Here is a 16,521-nt window from a genome sequence, read left to right as displayed (position 1 = left end):
CTGCCCACTACCTGGTCAGAAGACACACCACCTGCCGATCAAGGTTGGATCCACCCATCAGTGCACACCTGACCATTGGCCCCTTTAAGTACGTTTGTACTTGGCCTTGGGCCATTGGCCTTTGTAATTGACTAGACTTTTCTGGCACTGAGTCAATGGACCACTGTAAATGACCTGGCCTGGATTCCCCAGCCCTCCAGTACCATAAAGGGTGCCTCACATGCTCAGTTTCTTCTGTTTGTCATCTTTGATGGACCACCCTGCTTCACTCCAGGCCAGTTCTGTGGAATGGTGCTGGAAAATCATTTGGTGAGGTGTGCACTGATATAAGGTTGGCAGTGTTTTTGTTATTGTCCCTAGTAACATAACCTGCACTGAGTCAAGGGATGACAGGTATCCTATTGTTTTTCCTTGATTGTATGAACCTAGTTTGTTTTATGTGCACGTGCATTTTATCCCTATTGCAGAATTTCCCAAACTCGTCTTCTATAAATTGTGTGTGTTTGATTCCCGTTACAATTTTCCCCTACGCGTCTTTGTAAATAAGATTATTTATTGTAGACTGTGTTCAGAGTCCTTGCTTTTGAGGCCCATCAAATCAGTTTTCTCACTCACAACAGCAGCCCAGTACATCAGGGCAAAACCCTCCCCACTGTGGAGCAGCAGAAATCCTCCAGGATCCACAGCACCCAGCGCACGCGCTGTCCTCGCTGCTGCCATCAGGAAAGGGGTCTCAGTGCCACAATACTTGCACCCCGAGGCTCAGGACCAGATGGGACCACCCCCCTTCCCCATCAGAAGGTCTCTTTATTGGTTGTTATCTTGCAGTCAGTTTGTTTCCATTTGTTGTCTGTTTAGCCTGAGTCCAGTTTTTCTGCCTGGCCCACAGATAAAGGAATCTCAGGGTTGTATCCAGTGTCATGTATGTAGCTGACAATCAACCTTGATGGGAGCGACTGCCCCCCCCCCCCCCCCCAATCTGTCCGCACCCACCCCCAGAACGGGCCGGGTCCGTGGGCGGGCCCAGCACTGGCGGACGCGGCCCCTTTAAGACGAAAGCCCGAGCGCGACGTCACCCGGCCCATGCCGCCTGCCCGCCATGTTGGAAGCTCGCTGACGGCTCGCCGGCGCTGATTGATGGTCGCCGTCCGGAGCCAGGTCGCCGGCAAGCGCGCCCGCGGGGCTGACTGACGGCCATGGCGGGTAAGAGCGGGAACGCCGCCGCTGGGGCTCCGGTTCGCCCGAGGAGGGGGGGGAGGGGTGATGGATGAGGGCCCGGTTCACCGCCCCTCCCGCCTGCCTTTACCTCACGGCGTGTGTTTGCTCGGCAGGCCCGGGAGGCGGCGGCGGCGGCGGCGGCAACGACTTGCAGTGGTGCTTCTCGCAGGTGAAAGGAGCCGTGGACGAGGACGTGGCGGAAGGTGAGTGAGGTGGTGGAGATTCCCGCGGCCTCGTCACCCGGGCGGAGTCCGGTCGCTCGTGGCTTTTCCCCAGCGGCGGGCGGCGAGGAAAGGTCGCCGTGGGTGTGCGTGACGTAAATGGTGTGCGCCGGCCGAAGGGAGGGCGCAGGCAAGTGACGTACGGCAGCCCCTTGCTGTCACAGCACAGGCTCTTCGGCCCATATGTCCCTTCCTAAAAAACGTACTGAACCCTCCCTACCCCGTGATGCTCTATTTTCCTTTCATCCACATGTCTGTCTAAATGCCCCCAATGTTCCAGACATTCCAGGTCCCCACAACTCTCTATGGTTTAAAAAAAAACCTGATGTCTTCCCCCGCCCCCCCCCCCCCCCCTTCACTTTGTACACACGTCCTCTGGTGTTTGCTGATCCTCCCCTGGCCGTCCACTCTATCTGTGCCTCTCATAATCTTATAGACCTCTATCAACTCTCCTCTCATCCTTCTACGCTCCAAATTGAAGAGTCCCAGCTCTGGACAGAGTGAAGGTGCTCAGAGATTCTTCCCCTCCCCATCCACAGCAACCATCTGCATCCATCCTCCATAGAGGATCTACACTGGATGCAGGACATGACCCCTTTGGATTTGCATGTGAAGGTTGCTTCATGTGGAAGTACAATGGTTGTGAGGGAAGTGCACGTGGTTGCAGGGCTAAGTCCAGGAGTTGGGGGTAGGGGTAGTGCAAAGGGATGAGTGGACAGGGGAATCATGGAGAGAATGATACCTTTGAAAAGCAGGGAGGGAATGTGTCTGCTGTAGGATCCTGTTGGAGTAAAAGCACCATACAGGAGAAACTCAGCTGGTCAAACTGTACTTGTGTAGCAACAATACATAGCCAATATTTTGGTCTTGAGCCCTTCATCAAGGTATGAGCAAATGTTGGCAGGTGCTTGAATAAAATGGTAAAGAACCTTTAGGATCCTGATGAAGGCAGAAAAAATTTCAGAGAAAATGCAGTTTCTGACTTCTTCCTGGGGTGACACGAGGATGCATTAAAGGCATCAACCAAATGCTAAAGTTTGATTTTTGTTGTACGTGGCATTTCTGCCCCTTTTCATCATCTTAAGTGCATTTTAGTGGAGAATGGGCTTGTTTCTCCCATCATGTCGCTATCTATCAATGGAATATTCCATTCCATCCATCTGTCCCTTTAAAAAAAATTTCTGAATATGTACTTATCTATTTTCCATGATGGAACCTGCCTCCTTCACAACTGCAGTGACTGCATTCCAGATTGCCACTACACTTTGCACACAGGATTTTGCCTTGAGTCACTCTCAACTTGCTATCTGTTTTGCCCTGTGATGACTACTCCATGATCCTTCCACCAAAATAATTGGTCTCTCTCCCACTATCCAATGTGCCCAGATTACTAATTGTTTTATATATTTACTGTAACTCCCTCAGCCTTCCCTCCTTGTAACTAGTTATACCATGAGCATTCTGCATACCTCTTGTTGATCCTCCCTAATGCTTCCCAAGAAAATGGCAATATGAATCATTTTAAGTTGGAACAGTGTTTTATAGGATTAGGCATGACTGCCATGCTTTTTTTTAATGGCTCTACTGATTGACCCTAAAGGTGAATTCTTTATTCATGACTTTCTCAACATGCTGTGCTATTTTTGATGATTTGTTCACACCTATCCCAGGCCACTCTATTCTGGAAGTGCATTCTTTATTGCATATTACCTCTTTATCCTTTCTGTCAAGATAATCTCTCATTTCTCCAGAGTAAATTCATGTGTTCTGCTTTTTTCTGTTCTACCAATTTATTTGTATCCTGTGATTTGTTGTCTAGATCTTTGCTACTGTTTAGAGGTCTCTATATAACTGCCATCTTTTTACTCTTGCCATTTCTTAACTCAACCCATAATGATTTTCTAACGTCTGATCCAATGTCACATCTTTCTAATGATTTAATGTTATTCCTTACAAACAGAGCCACATCACTCCCTATGATTACCTGCCTATCCCTTCGATGCATTCTGTATTCTTGGACATTCAGCTCCCAATGGTATCCAACCCTTAGCTACAACTCTGTAATAGCCACATCTTAACTGCCAATGTGCAATTATCTTACAAGGTCTTCCACTTTATTTCTTGTACTGCGTGTATTTAAATACAAAACCTTTAGTCCTGTATTCATACTTTTTTTTTTGACTGTGTCACTGTTGCATTGTAACTCATCCCACTGGCTGCAATTTTGACCTATCTGTCTGTCTTTTCACACAAACTCCCTAGCCAACTGTCCCTTCTAGTGCGCCAACCACCTCTGCCTCTTCACTTTGATTCCCACCCTACTGCGAATCTAGTTTAAATCCCACCCCAATAGCATTAGCAAACCTTCCTGCCAGGATGTTGAGTTCAAGTCCAACGTGTCTCACTTGTACAGGTCACCCCTTCCCCAGAAAAGGATCCAATGATCCAAGAACTTGAAACCCTCCCCTGTGCACCATCTGTTCAGCCATCTATTTGTCTGCATTATTTTCCTGTTCTGACCTTCCCCATCTCATGGCACCAGGAATAATCCAGAGATTACCACCTTGGAGGTCCTACTCTTCAGCCTTTTTCCTAACTCCCTAAACTTGCATTGTTGGATCTCTATCCCACACCTGGCTATGTCATTGGTACCAATATGCAGCACAACATCTGGCTGCTCACTTTTCCTTTTAAGAATATTTTGCACCAACTCTGAGACGTACTGAACCCGAGTGCCCGGGAGACAACACACTATCCTAGAAACTCTTGCAGCCACTGAACCTCCTATCTGTTTCCCCGACTATCAAGCTCTCTTTGCTGCCTTGACCAAATAGGTTATTTTCCATCCTCTACCCCCCGCCCCACCACCAGCGGCATTCTTAGGAGTATATTTGTTGCTGAGGGGAATGACCATAATGACGCCATGTTTCTCTCTCCTGATTGTCACCCAGCTACCTGCCTCTCTGTAACTCCTGTCTTTCACCCCCTCAGCCTCCTTAATATTGTTTGCAGTTGGTCGCACTTCTCGCAGATAGGTTCCTTCTGATCAACTGGCCCAAAGCTTCTGATGTAATCCTTGATATCCACCTTTCCTTCTCCATCCCTTAAATTCCCAAATTGTTTTGTGATAATTCTGCGCCATCATCAGCACTGAAAATAAACTTGTTCACTCCCACCATGCAACCCAGTACTCAAACCTGGTTTCACTGTCAACTCTTGAAAATGAAGAGTGGCAAGGTTACTGTCGGAGTTAGTGCAATGATGTTACAGCACCAGTGATCGGTACCGGCATTCAAGTCACACGCTGTCTGAAAGAAGTTTGTACGTTCTTCCGTGTCTACGTGGGCTTCCTCCATGTTTCCTCTAACCCTTCAAAATGTAATTGGGTGGCGTGGGCTAAAAGGACCTGTAACTGCTGTATGTCTAAATTTAAATTCATCAGGCGCTGATGTTTATAATGAAATGAGGGGCTCATGACCAAAGATGCCCTGCGGCAGTACTAGTCTAGCAAACCCCCTTGTGACCACTAGACTTTCAAGGATTTTCATTTTTCATTTGATATTGCAGTATCTTGGATACTTTAAGCCTGGATGAATTTGGTAAGTCACTCTCAACCTTTCTGCTGGCAATCATAGTCCTGGAAAAAAAATATGAAGTGATATTGGCAGGATTGCAGGTCTCTCAGTGAAAGTTTATTGGATTCAAAGACTACTTGATAAGGTAATGTAGGTTAATGTGCAAGCGAGATTTTAATGTTAAATCATCTTGTTAAATTCAGCCATCATAAAATGCTGCTGTTGTAGTAGATGTGTTGCTGCCAGAAGCTATCAAATAAGAATTTCAGAATTCGACTCTAACAATTAAAACAAACTTTTATACTTTTGAAATCTTTTTAAGTCTGAATTATATACTACGTACCCCTAATAAAGCCCACTTCTATATACTGTACATAATATTACAGCAACATTTGTCTTTTCTCTCTACCTCTGAAGCTCTTCATCTTGCCCTAGTTGATGGTGGTCTTCTCATTTTTAATTGTCAAGTTTGTCATTCTCTAAGGGTACACTACCTGGATTCCTATTTTTAACAACCAAGTCCCTTCACAGCTATGTGCCATCATGATCAACTCTGTCCAAATCAGGGATCTTGCTTCTGGGCAACTAACCCTTGCAATTCATCCCTGAATGGCTCCTCTGAATTTGAATTTTTTTTACTTGAAGATATTCTGAAATACCACTTCTTTGACCACTTTTGTTTCCTTTCTAATCTTTCTTGAATGTTGTTCCTGTTACAGCATTTTTTTTAAAGTTGAATTATGAAAGCAAAAATTTATGCTTAAACATTTAAATAGGAACTGATTGAACTATTGCCTTGGGCTGAATAGTGTGAACTCATGGAGGCATTTTTACTGAAGTTTTCAAAGAAATGTTGTAATAAGTGCATATGTATTAAAACATTTTTAAAAACAACTTGTATAACCCCTTCCTTGTAACAACAGATTTTGTAGGTTTAAAAATCTTAAGTTAGCATATTTCAGATTTCTTAGACCTATTTTACTGATGAAATAACTTTATGTTTGTAGCTCTTGTTTTGCTTGTTGGGTATTAGAAAAATCAAAATGAATCTTCCAGCCAATAGGATGCCTCTCCTTTTCACAGAAATCTGAAAAATTGCTGTTGATCTGTGAGATTAATTATGCTTTTATTTCAAAAGTTGCATTCTGATTCAATAAAAATTTGAAAAGATGAATTTAAAGTTGAAAAGTGAACTGCTCAAAGGAAAATGGTTGGACAAGTAGAAATGATGGGAGAATGGAGGATGAAAAATAGGAAATAGCCTCTCCTACTTATAAAGCACCTTTGGAAAATTAAGACTGTAGCAATCAGAATTCTCATTCTTTAATCTGCCATCTTCCTTAAAAACATAAAATAAACACAGATGGAAGGAGGCACGAGAGATTACAGATGCTTGAATTGCACCATTGATGAAAAATAAGTGTTTGTAATTTCTGGCTAACTATAAACGAGCAAAAGAAATTAACCCATTGTTATTTCTCCTTTTAATGTTGCCCTTTCCATATCCAGCATTATCATAAGGCAACTGTAAACCAAATTTTCATAATGAGAAAAGTTTTGTCAGTAAATTACTTGACAAAATCTGGCTATCGTGTTGTCATTCCACTCAATACAAGTTGCATGAAGATGTGAGTCATCCAAATTGGTGTGCTTTACTTGTTCTTTAATCTTTTAAATATTCTTGTTAATATGTAGCCTCAGCTACTCAAACTTGACTCACAGTTCTGGTGGCTCAGTGTCCAATTCCTCCTTTCTATTCACAAGGTTATTTTCTGATCTTTCCTGGTTTCTCATTGGGGAGACCTATTCTGGATATGGACAAATTTTTGGATTTTTATTGGGACTACAAAGCGCTTAATCTCTTTGTGGAATGTTGAAAGTGGACAGCTTCAGGATAGAGGTAGCCAATTGCTTGAAACTTGAGAGCTGGAAGAATTATTTTTCTCTCTAATTATGGATCAAAAGATAGAACTCCGCTATAATGTTTGGAAGTGATATAGTAAAAGTACCAGAGCATGCAGCTTTAGTCGAAATATTTTAAGATTATCTAATGCAAATCATGTATATAGATAGTATGAACTTTCTGTTTAGGATGATTTTTGTTATCTTGTCAAGGATATTAATCAAATAACTGAATTTTAACTTAGCAGCTTTCTCTTGAAGTCTTTGCATCTTTTCAATTTTTTTTTAGTATAAATATTTATGAACATTGCCACTTTTCCCCCCACAAATGATACAATCATGTCCAGCTTGGCACCTCCTTAAAAGTAGTTTTAAGTCGTGTCATGGACTGATCAGGATCAGAATTTATTGTCATGAGCAGGTGTCGTGAAATTTGTTGTTTTGCGGAAACATTCTTGTGATTAATCTCTGTAAACTCTATTCTCCTTAATCCAGGACCTTAATTTTAATTGGGACAAATTTCATTTCTGTCTCGGTGAGACTAACTGCCTCAGTACGGTCTTTGGATTAAGCTTGGCAAAACTGGTGATCTTTGTGGCTTGGCTGCTGAGCAGGTGGTCATTGAGCATGGGAAGTGTCTGCAACATTTACTTTGATGCTGTATTTAGCTAAAATCTTTAGCAGTTAAGAAAGCTTTGAGTCTTTGAGGTTGGAATATATGTTGGTTGCTAGAATGTCCCCTTGAGGTGTAGTTAAGAATGTCAAAAGAAAAGAGTTTAAATATAGACCACAGAAAAAGAGTAGGATAAAAATTGACAATTAATGAAATTTCAAGGTCTCTATTGATCTGATCATAATAGCCCAGATCTTGCTTCTCTTTACCCATTGATTCTGGGGAGAACAATTGGCTAACAGCTTTGGTCAATCAATGTATTCCTGATGCAGGGGCATCTGACATCTAGTTTCACCAGGGAACATTGGTACTGAGTCCAAAGTGAAATGCTGAAATGCGAGATTTATTTAGCCTCCCTATACTGTTTTATACCACCCATGCTTCAAGAAACAAGTAGAGATTTTTTTTTTTGCAAAAATAAAATACAGTACAACTCCGATTATCCAAAATGGTTGGGACCAGGCCTATTTCAGATCAACTATTTTTTTTTGGATAACTGGTTAAAAACAGCCAGGAGCAACAGCAAATCAGTTGTAACAGTGGTTAAACAACAAAACATTAAGGGAAGGCTTTTAAAGCATGAAATAATGTTTAATTCTCACCAAAAAAAAACCAGAACAAAATAAGATGTCATCTATTTTGGCATACAAGTCAACCAGCATATCGGTCGATTCCCCCTTTTTAGCCCCATTTTAATGGTTTTATGGTGTATCTGATGTACAAGTCAACCCCCATTTTCTGGCTGTCCGGGGCTCCCAGTGACAACCCAAAATTTTTAAAAAACCTCCCCAATTGCTAAGAAACAAAGTTGTAAAGCAAGTAAAAAGAAAGTTTTAAAAAAAAAATAACAACCTACCGGGCAGGAGCAGCGATCTCATTCTCCTAGCGGGAGCAAGAACCTCGGACCTACGTGGCAGGAGTGTCATCCTCGTTCTCCCAGCAAGAGTGGGAACCTTCTGCCAGGAGAACAAGACCACTGCTCCTGCTTCAAAGATTGAGGTTGCTGCTTCTACAACATGGCAGGCACAGCGACCTTGTTCTTCTGCTTTTGTTTTTTTTGGCATGAAAGATTTAAATGGATTATATTAATTTTATCTTATTAATGTTGATTTAAATTTCATACTTTTGTTATTCATTTATCAATACAGCAAGTAATGTTTTGCACTAAGTTTATGTGACTATGGGGAAAATAAGGTTAACATTAAAAATAATGTACATGCACATAGCCAATTTTATGTGCTTGTTTCAGATATTTGCTCTACCGACCCTGTAAAGTTCCTTTGCTGTCTATATTTTTGGTGGGGTTTTTTTTTACTATTAATGGTCTGGTATTATTTTGAATGCTTGTTGTCTAGATGTGTTTTTGAATTTAATGCATTAGCATATATTTTTTCTTTTATTGCTGACTGTAGGAAAGGGAAATGTGAATTTAACAGGCATGCATTACATTATCTTTACTGCAAATTCTTTTATTTTGATTGTATTCTTTTGTACAATTTTTCATTGTTTGCAAAAATTATTAATAATTATTCTTTTAAAATAAGGAGCTATATTTAGAATCTTCAGCAGAAGTGTAAAGGGTTTAAATGTATTTTTTTAGCTCGTTGCTGTCTTGTTTGGCAACTTTCGAAGTTGGGTTGTTAGGGAGGGTGGTTGTTTGGGTTAAAGAGTTGGGTTTGTAAGGTTGTTATGGCTTCAAATTTTGTGTAAGCCACGCTATTGCACAAATTCAAGTTGGCTGCTTGGAGGTAGTGATGGACTATGTCTGATTTTGTTCATAGCATTCATTAAAAGTTATGATTAATCCTATCAAAGTTATCTCTTGGAATGTTAAAGGTTTAAGCAGCCCTATGAAACATAGTAGAGTGTTTGTGCATGTCAAACATCTAAAAGTTGAGATTGTATTTTTACAAGAAACTCATATCCAAAACTATAATAACTCCTGACTTATGTCAAAGTGGAAAGGGAAATGTTTCCATTCTTCTAATGCTAAAGTTAAGGGAGTTACTATTTTAGTAAATCAGAATATTTCTTTTGTACATCATAATATATTAGATAAATATGGTCATTACATTATTGTTACAAGCAATCTACATAAAATTCAAATGGACGATGATACTGTTACCACAGATTAGTCTAAAAAAAATTATATATTTGGAGAATTTTATTTTAGATTTTATACTTTTGAATCTAATAATGTTAATCGCCTAATGGTGGATTTTTTGGATCACCTAAATATTCCCATGCTCTCTCAAAATAATCATATGAGCCTGGAGGAGCCTATTTTCCAAGAGGAAATGCTTCTTGCGATTTCCTTATTGTAATCTAATAAATCTCCAGGACATGATAGGTACCCTGTGGAATTTTTAAAATCTTTTTCTAAATTGCTTGTGCACAATTAAATTCAGTGCTTAATGAATCATTTAAACAGGGCAATCGTCCATCATTTTTTAATGAACCTCACATTTCTCTTATTGCGAAAATAAGGAAGAATTCCACTTAGGTGTTCTTCTTCTAGGCCAATTTCTTCACTGAATGTTGATATGAAGATCTTGGCTAAAGTGTTGACCCATAGAATGGAGAATAGATTGCCATTAATTATTTCTGAAGACCATACTGACTTTATTAGAAATCTATATTTTTATTTTAATATATGTCGCTAATTGAACATTTTATATTTACCACCCATTCCTGTCCCTGAATATGTCCTTTTGTTAGATACAGAGAAAGCTTTTGACTGCGTGGAGTAGGGTTATTTATTTTCAACTTTGGAAAATGTTAAATTTTATTAAATGGATTCAATTATTATATTTATGTCCTACTGCTTCAATTCTTACTAAACTACAACAATCAAAACCTTTTAATATCCAACGGGGTACTCGTCAGTGCTGCCTTTAAGTCCACTATTTTTTTATTTGTTTTTAGAACCATTAGCCTTTTGTGAGTGCAGAGATTTTTCAGGGATTTACAGGAAGGTTATTGAACATAAAGTTTCCCTATACACAGATGATCTTTTGCTTTTTTATATCTAATCCAGATACCTCTTTACCATTCATACTATCTTTGCTATCTCAATTTAGTCAGTTTTCAGGGTATAAGTTGAATCTGCACAAGAGTGAACTTGTACCCTTATGCTCCTAAGATTGTGAAGTATCAATTTACTTATCTTGATCTTATAATTACAAATATTTATAAACATCTTTTTATGGAACCTTTTTCTACTTTATTTAAATATGTTAATTATCCTTAATGGGATGGTCATCTTTATCTATTTCTACGATTGGTTGTACTTAATTCTATTGAAATGAACATTTTACCTAAATTTTTGATTCTTTTCCAATTTATACCAATTTTTATTCCTAAATCTTTTTTAATTCGCTGATGTCTTCTTGCATATGGCAAAGAAAATGCCCCCACTTAAATAAATTTCATCTTCAAAAATTTGGCATTTCCTAACTTCAGATTTATTATTGGGAGGTCAATATATATAACTTGATTCTTTTATTACAATTTGATAATCAAGTTGACCGCCCTGCATTGGGGAATATTCTCGATACATTTTTTTAACTATAACCACTTTCTCTATAAAGGATTAATATCTCTTATTTATGACAAATTGGCTGAGTTACGACAGGCCCTATTAATTAAAATCAAGAATGTCTGGGACCAGGATTTGAACCTTTCACTGTCAAATGAGGTTGGGAACCCTATTTTTAAACTGATTAACACTACATTTCTTTGCACGTGGCATTGTCTGCTGCAATTTAAAGTGGATCACTGAGCACATATGTCTAAACTAAAGTGATCTAGTTTTAATTTGGACATAAATCCCTAATGTGATAAATGTAAAACAGGTGATGCTTCCTTGATTCATGCTTTAGACCTGCCGTAGCTTAGAAACATTTTGGAAGGAAGCTTTTCAAACATTATTGATAATTTAAAATTGGAACCTAGCCCGTTAATTGCTCTTTTTGGAACATTCCGAGAAGATGATGTGTTACTAACTTCATTTCAATGTCGCATTTTATCTTTTACTTCATTGATGGACAGATGTCCAATTTTGATTAAATGAAAAGATAATACTCCACCTACATGTGCACAATGGCTAAGATATTATGTCTTGTTTAAATTTGGGGGAAAAAATTAGATATACAGTTAACAATTCAAATATTACATTTCAAATGATATGGAGTTCACTCTTGGACTACTACCACAACCTTGAGATTTAGTGTTAAATCTGGAATCTTAGTATTCTGTTGTCCCTCTCTAAAGCAACAAAAACCAACTACAACAGACTGAGGCACTTGGATTTATGAATGCTAATCTTCAACCTTGTTTAGGGGAAGGGGTTTTGAAATTTATTTATTTCTTTTGTTATGCTCCATTTTATTATTATTACTTTTCTCCAGTCTTGTAGCACATTTCATAATTCATTTTTTTTTGTTGTAAAAATATTTTTAAAAAAGCAAGATGAACATTGTTAAAGAAAAATGAACCTTTTATTAAACACGGCCACTTGTTGGCACTGTGCCTCTATGGCACTTGTGCATGCATGCACACAAAAGCCTGCTAAATTTTATATGTTTAAGAGTCCAGATTCTTGGATGGTCCAGATTTCTATAATTACATGCTGCCTGCTTGGAAGCAATTAATGGCATAGATCTCTCTGCAACAGTCACAAAGGCTGGATTTATTTTAAAAACCCACACAGGGTTGCAGTAGCAATTGGAGGATAATGGTGCAGGTGGTCTCCAGATGCCCCTCAAAATCATGTCACTTTGTGTGAGTTGCATTGAGCAACCATGGGCATAAATTAAGACACCTGTCAACAGAAGGTACCCGTGCACTTATTCTTTGATTTGTATTCAGCACTGTTGACAGTGAGATTTTTTTCCATACATTGAAATATTTTTTAGGTAGGCAGCTTATAAAATTGTGTGTGAGCCTACACCAGAGGACAAATGTACAAAGTTAAGGGAGGGAATTTTAGGGGAGACATTGGGGTCATTTTTTTAATATATACACAGTGACTTGTGGGTGGCTGGAATGCCTTGCCAGGGATGGTGGTGGAGGCTGAAACATTAGGAGCATCTATGAGACTCTTAGACAGGCACATGGATGAAAGAAAAATAGGGGGTTGAGTATATATTTTTTTTAAGGAATATATGGATCGGCACAACATTGAGGGTCGAAGGCCCTGTAGTGTTCTCTTTCTATTAAGCACATGTGAGTAAATGAATGTTGCAAATTGTGTCCCATTGATTCAATTTCTGTTGGTTCACAATTTCCACTAAAATTTGCAATGTGGTTTGACTGCATCACGTACAGGGAAATCATAATTGGAAGTACCTGGTTTAATTTTTTTTGATAGCCAGGAGATCAGTAGGAAATGGACACAAACGTTTCATTAAATTGTTTTAGTGCAGTAGTTGTGTATTGAAAAGAACACAAATTAAGTTTTCTGGAAATTGGCAACTTAATCAGTGAGGCACTAGCGTTTTTAATTGGCTGGCTTACTGTTAGAATGAGAACGATTTTTTTTTGCTTATTTAAAAAACAATAGTTGAATATAAAATGCAAAACTTCCTGGAAGACATCTAGATGCATCCAGCATTACTTCAGTGATAACATCAGGATCAAAAATGAATGAAACTAAAAACTTGTGGCTGGTCAATCAATGCATTTCAGAGTTTTCTATTTTTCTGATGGGTTAGAAATCCAGCATCTGTCTTTTTTAGTATTTTATATTCATCACATTTATTTCCTCATGACACAGGATACCATTCAGCCTATGGAGTCTGCTGGTTCTCTGAACAACTCCATCACCCAGTAACCTATTCTTTCAGGTGTTAATTAGCATTTACCAATTAATCAGTGTCAGTTTTGCAACTCCGTATTGCAGTACTGAGAGGGATTGGGGTAGGTGTGCTGAGTTTTAGCTTACATACCAGAGATTTGTGCCCCAAATATGAAGAGAAATGGCCATAAACAGCAAAATGCTACAGAAAAATATTCAGCAAAAAATACAGACATGAGTTATTGCTGAGAGAAAGTGATTTGGCAAGATTACAAATAGGAAATTGGTGCCACTCAACCATCTAAATGGGAAATTTGATTAAAAAGTATTAAAATACACCTTGAGTGAGTACACCTGAATAAAAATGTGGGTGTTTGGGAGAAGAGTGAGGAGGGGCAGTTAAGTGGTAATAGATGGATGAAGGTGGGAGGATTGAAGAGAAAGCAACTGGGAAGTGCTGAAGATGGGAGGGGAAGCAGGTGGGGAGCTTGAGGAAAGAATGCAAAGGGATGAAGGAAAGAAAGATTGGGGAAGTGGTTAATGAAATGTGGAGGTCAATATTGATGCAGTCTGGTTGGAGACTGCTGAGAAGGAATATAAGGAGTGGTTTCTCCAATTTATGGGTGGCCTCAACTTGACAGGACACGACACCATAGACTAACATGTCAACGCAGCGTTTGGCGTGGAAATGAAGTTGTTGGCCACTGGGAAGTTCTTGCTTTTGCAGCTGTCTGAATGAAGGTGTTCAATGAAGCAATCTTCCAATCTGTTTCCTGTTTTCCCCAGTGTAAATGACCCCTATAGATTCACAAGACAAGTGTTACTTCACTTCGAAGAACTGTTTTGGGTCCCAAAAGTAGTGAAGGAGAAGGTCTGAGTGACTAATAAGGTTATATTTTATCTTTATCAAATTTATGTGAAATCCTCATAATTTGAATCAAATTTGAAAATTTGAAAAAAATAAACATCAAAAGGAGAGAACCAAAATAAGTTTCCCAAAATACTACTGGTTAAGTGGAAGTAAGTCAGCTCAGGTAACCTATTCTAAAGTTTTGCGTACAAATATAAATGAGTCACTTAATGTTCCACAATCTGAGTTAATCATCACTGCTTAGTTATTAAACTTCAGTGAATGGGAGACATGGCCATTGAAAAGATTCAATCTATAATTGTTGTAAAAAAAATAGAAACCTTAGGAAAGTGACATAAGTAAACACAGGTGCATCTGCCTAACATAAATGCCAGCTAATATAATATGGTGGAGTTAAACAGGAAAGTCGGAAGATGCTGTGATTGTAGTGGAATATACAAAGGTGAGGGAGAAACTCAGCAAGTCATGCAAAGGGTAGCCAATGTTTCAGGCCTGAGCCCTTTGTCAAGGTATGAGCCAAAAGCAGGCAGGTGACTAAATAAAAAGATTGGGGGGGGGGGGGGGGGGAAGAGAATGTAGGGAGGAAGGGGCAATGGTAGGCGTACAAGCTGCCAGGTAAGAGGTCATCAGTGGACATAGGTGGAAGGGTAGAGAGGAAAAAAACTAAATAATTCAAGGGGGGGTGGGGAGTAGCTGTGATGGAATTAGGTTTTAATGATTGTCTTAAAGAATGATTGGGTAAAGGGGTTGGGAAGAATATTCCAGAGTTTGGTGCACTGGTAATTATTGGAAGAATAATTAAAATACGCAAAAGGCAGGAAATGAAAATGCCCAGATGGAGAAGAATATAACTGAGGGAAGAAACCTTCTGACCACATGAGATCATGCCTGATCTACCTCAGCTTAATTTTTCTATACTATTCCTATATCCCTTGATTCCTTTCTAAGGGCACTTGGAGCTGGCAGAGATTAGAATTGAGAAGGACGAGAGCATGGGAGGACTGAAAACAAAGATCAGAAAATATAAATCCAAGTAGTACTCAACCTGAAACTGCTGTCGATTGTCAAGTCATCGCAAAGCTAGAGTCTATGTTGGTCAGTAAGTTGGGTGATTGGAGATTTGAGGGGAAATTGGAACATTTTATAACGTGGAAAGCCATCCAGGAGTGCTTTACATTCATCAAATTGAGATCTAACAGCTGTGGATGAGGGTTTCACCATATAAACAGATATTTGTAAAATAGGATGGTGACTCAGAGATGGAAAGAAAAGCTCTTGATGATGTATGGTCAGTTAATTTAGGGTCAAAAGTAATGTCAAGATTGTAAATTGGTTAATACAGATCATGCAGTTATCTGGAGCAGGGTTGTGTCAGGAGTTGAAAGGAGGTTCTTGCCAATCTAGAAGTGGAAGAAATGTCTTTTAACTACCCAGTGTGAGGTTGAGAAAATGAAAACAAGATGGGTGTCCACATGGAAAATCAACTAATGTGACGATCTCAAATGATCGTGGAAAATAGCAGGACTGTGACCGCCTTTCTTGCTCTCTGTCAACTATTATTTGTATATATTTACTGAGCACGATGATCTTTATTTATACACCATGGTCCATCCACTTTCTTCAAGAGAAAATGCAAGGTGTTTCCCCAAAAAGGCAATAAAAAAAATTTAACACTATTATCATCAGAAATACTTGTGGAGAAGGAGAAAAGCAGTTACTGTGTACGTGATAGTACAAAAATTCACAACATATATATCAGTTTTACGTGGTCATTAATTTTGCAGATTGAAATACCAAATAAAGCTACACGCCCTATTAAAAATGTTTAAAATGGAAGATTGATGTTGTTTGACATCGGTATTCATTTTGTATAATGCTCTTTGTACAATGAATCAGGTTTATTGTCATTACCAAGTGTCATGAAATTTATTGTTTTGTGTAGAACAAGGTGGCAAAATCACTGCAAAACCACAATTGCGCAAATTAAAAATGTTTTAAAATAAGTCGCGAAAAAAGAAAAAGTGAGGTAGTGTCCATAGGTTCAGAAATCTGATGGTGAAGAGAAGAATTCTTTAAACAAATATTTGAACTGTTTTCGTAATATTGCCTGAGTACTTCCTCCCTGGTGGTAGCAATCAGAAAAGAGCATGATTTGGGTGGTGAGGGTCCTTGATGATCATTGCTGCTTTTTTGAGGTACTGCCTCTTAAAGATGTCATTTAATGGAGGGATGACTAATGCTTATAAGGGCACTGGCAGAGTTGT

The 16,521-nt window shown here is 39.0% G+C and overlaps 1 protein-coding gene across 3 annotated transcripts in view; it reads left to right on the top strand.

Moving 5' to 3' along the window:
• Positions 1–993: 993 nt before the first annotated feature.
• Positions 994–16,521, top strand: part of ppp2r2d (protein phosphatase 2, regulatory subunit B, delta) — a 40,358-nt gene continuing 24,830 nt past the window's right edge. Inside the window, exons 1-2 of one of the 3 annotated variants that reach the window (XM_069899629.1) lie at positions 994–1,203; positions 1,332–1,421. In XM_069899629.1, the coding sequence (XP_069755730.1) occupies positions 1,197–1,203; positions 1,332–1,421 (97 nt within the window). In that variant the 5' untranslated portion in view covers positions 994–1,196. The remainder of the gene's footprint in view (positions 1,204–1,331; positions 1,422–16,521) is intronic. The other 2 variants (XM_069899625.1, XM_069899630.1) reach the window with 2 other exon arrangements.

Source organism: Narcine bancroftii, chromosome 10 (assembly GCF_036971445.1).
Source record: "Narcine bancroftii isolate sNarBan1 chromosome 10, sNarBan1.hap1, whole genome shotgun sequence".
In the NCBI taxonomy this organism is placed as follows: domain Eukaryota; kingdom Metazoa; phylum Chordata; class Chondrichthyes; order Torpediniformes; family Narcinidae; genus Narcine; species Narcine bancroftii.
Note: the sequence above shows the minus strand (reverse complement) of the source record. Positions and strands in the feature narration are given on the sequence as shown.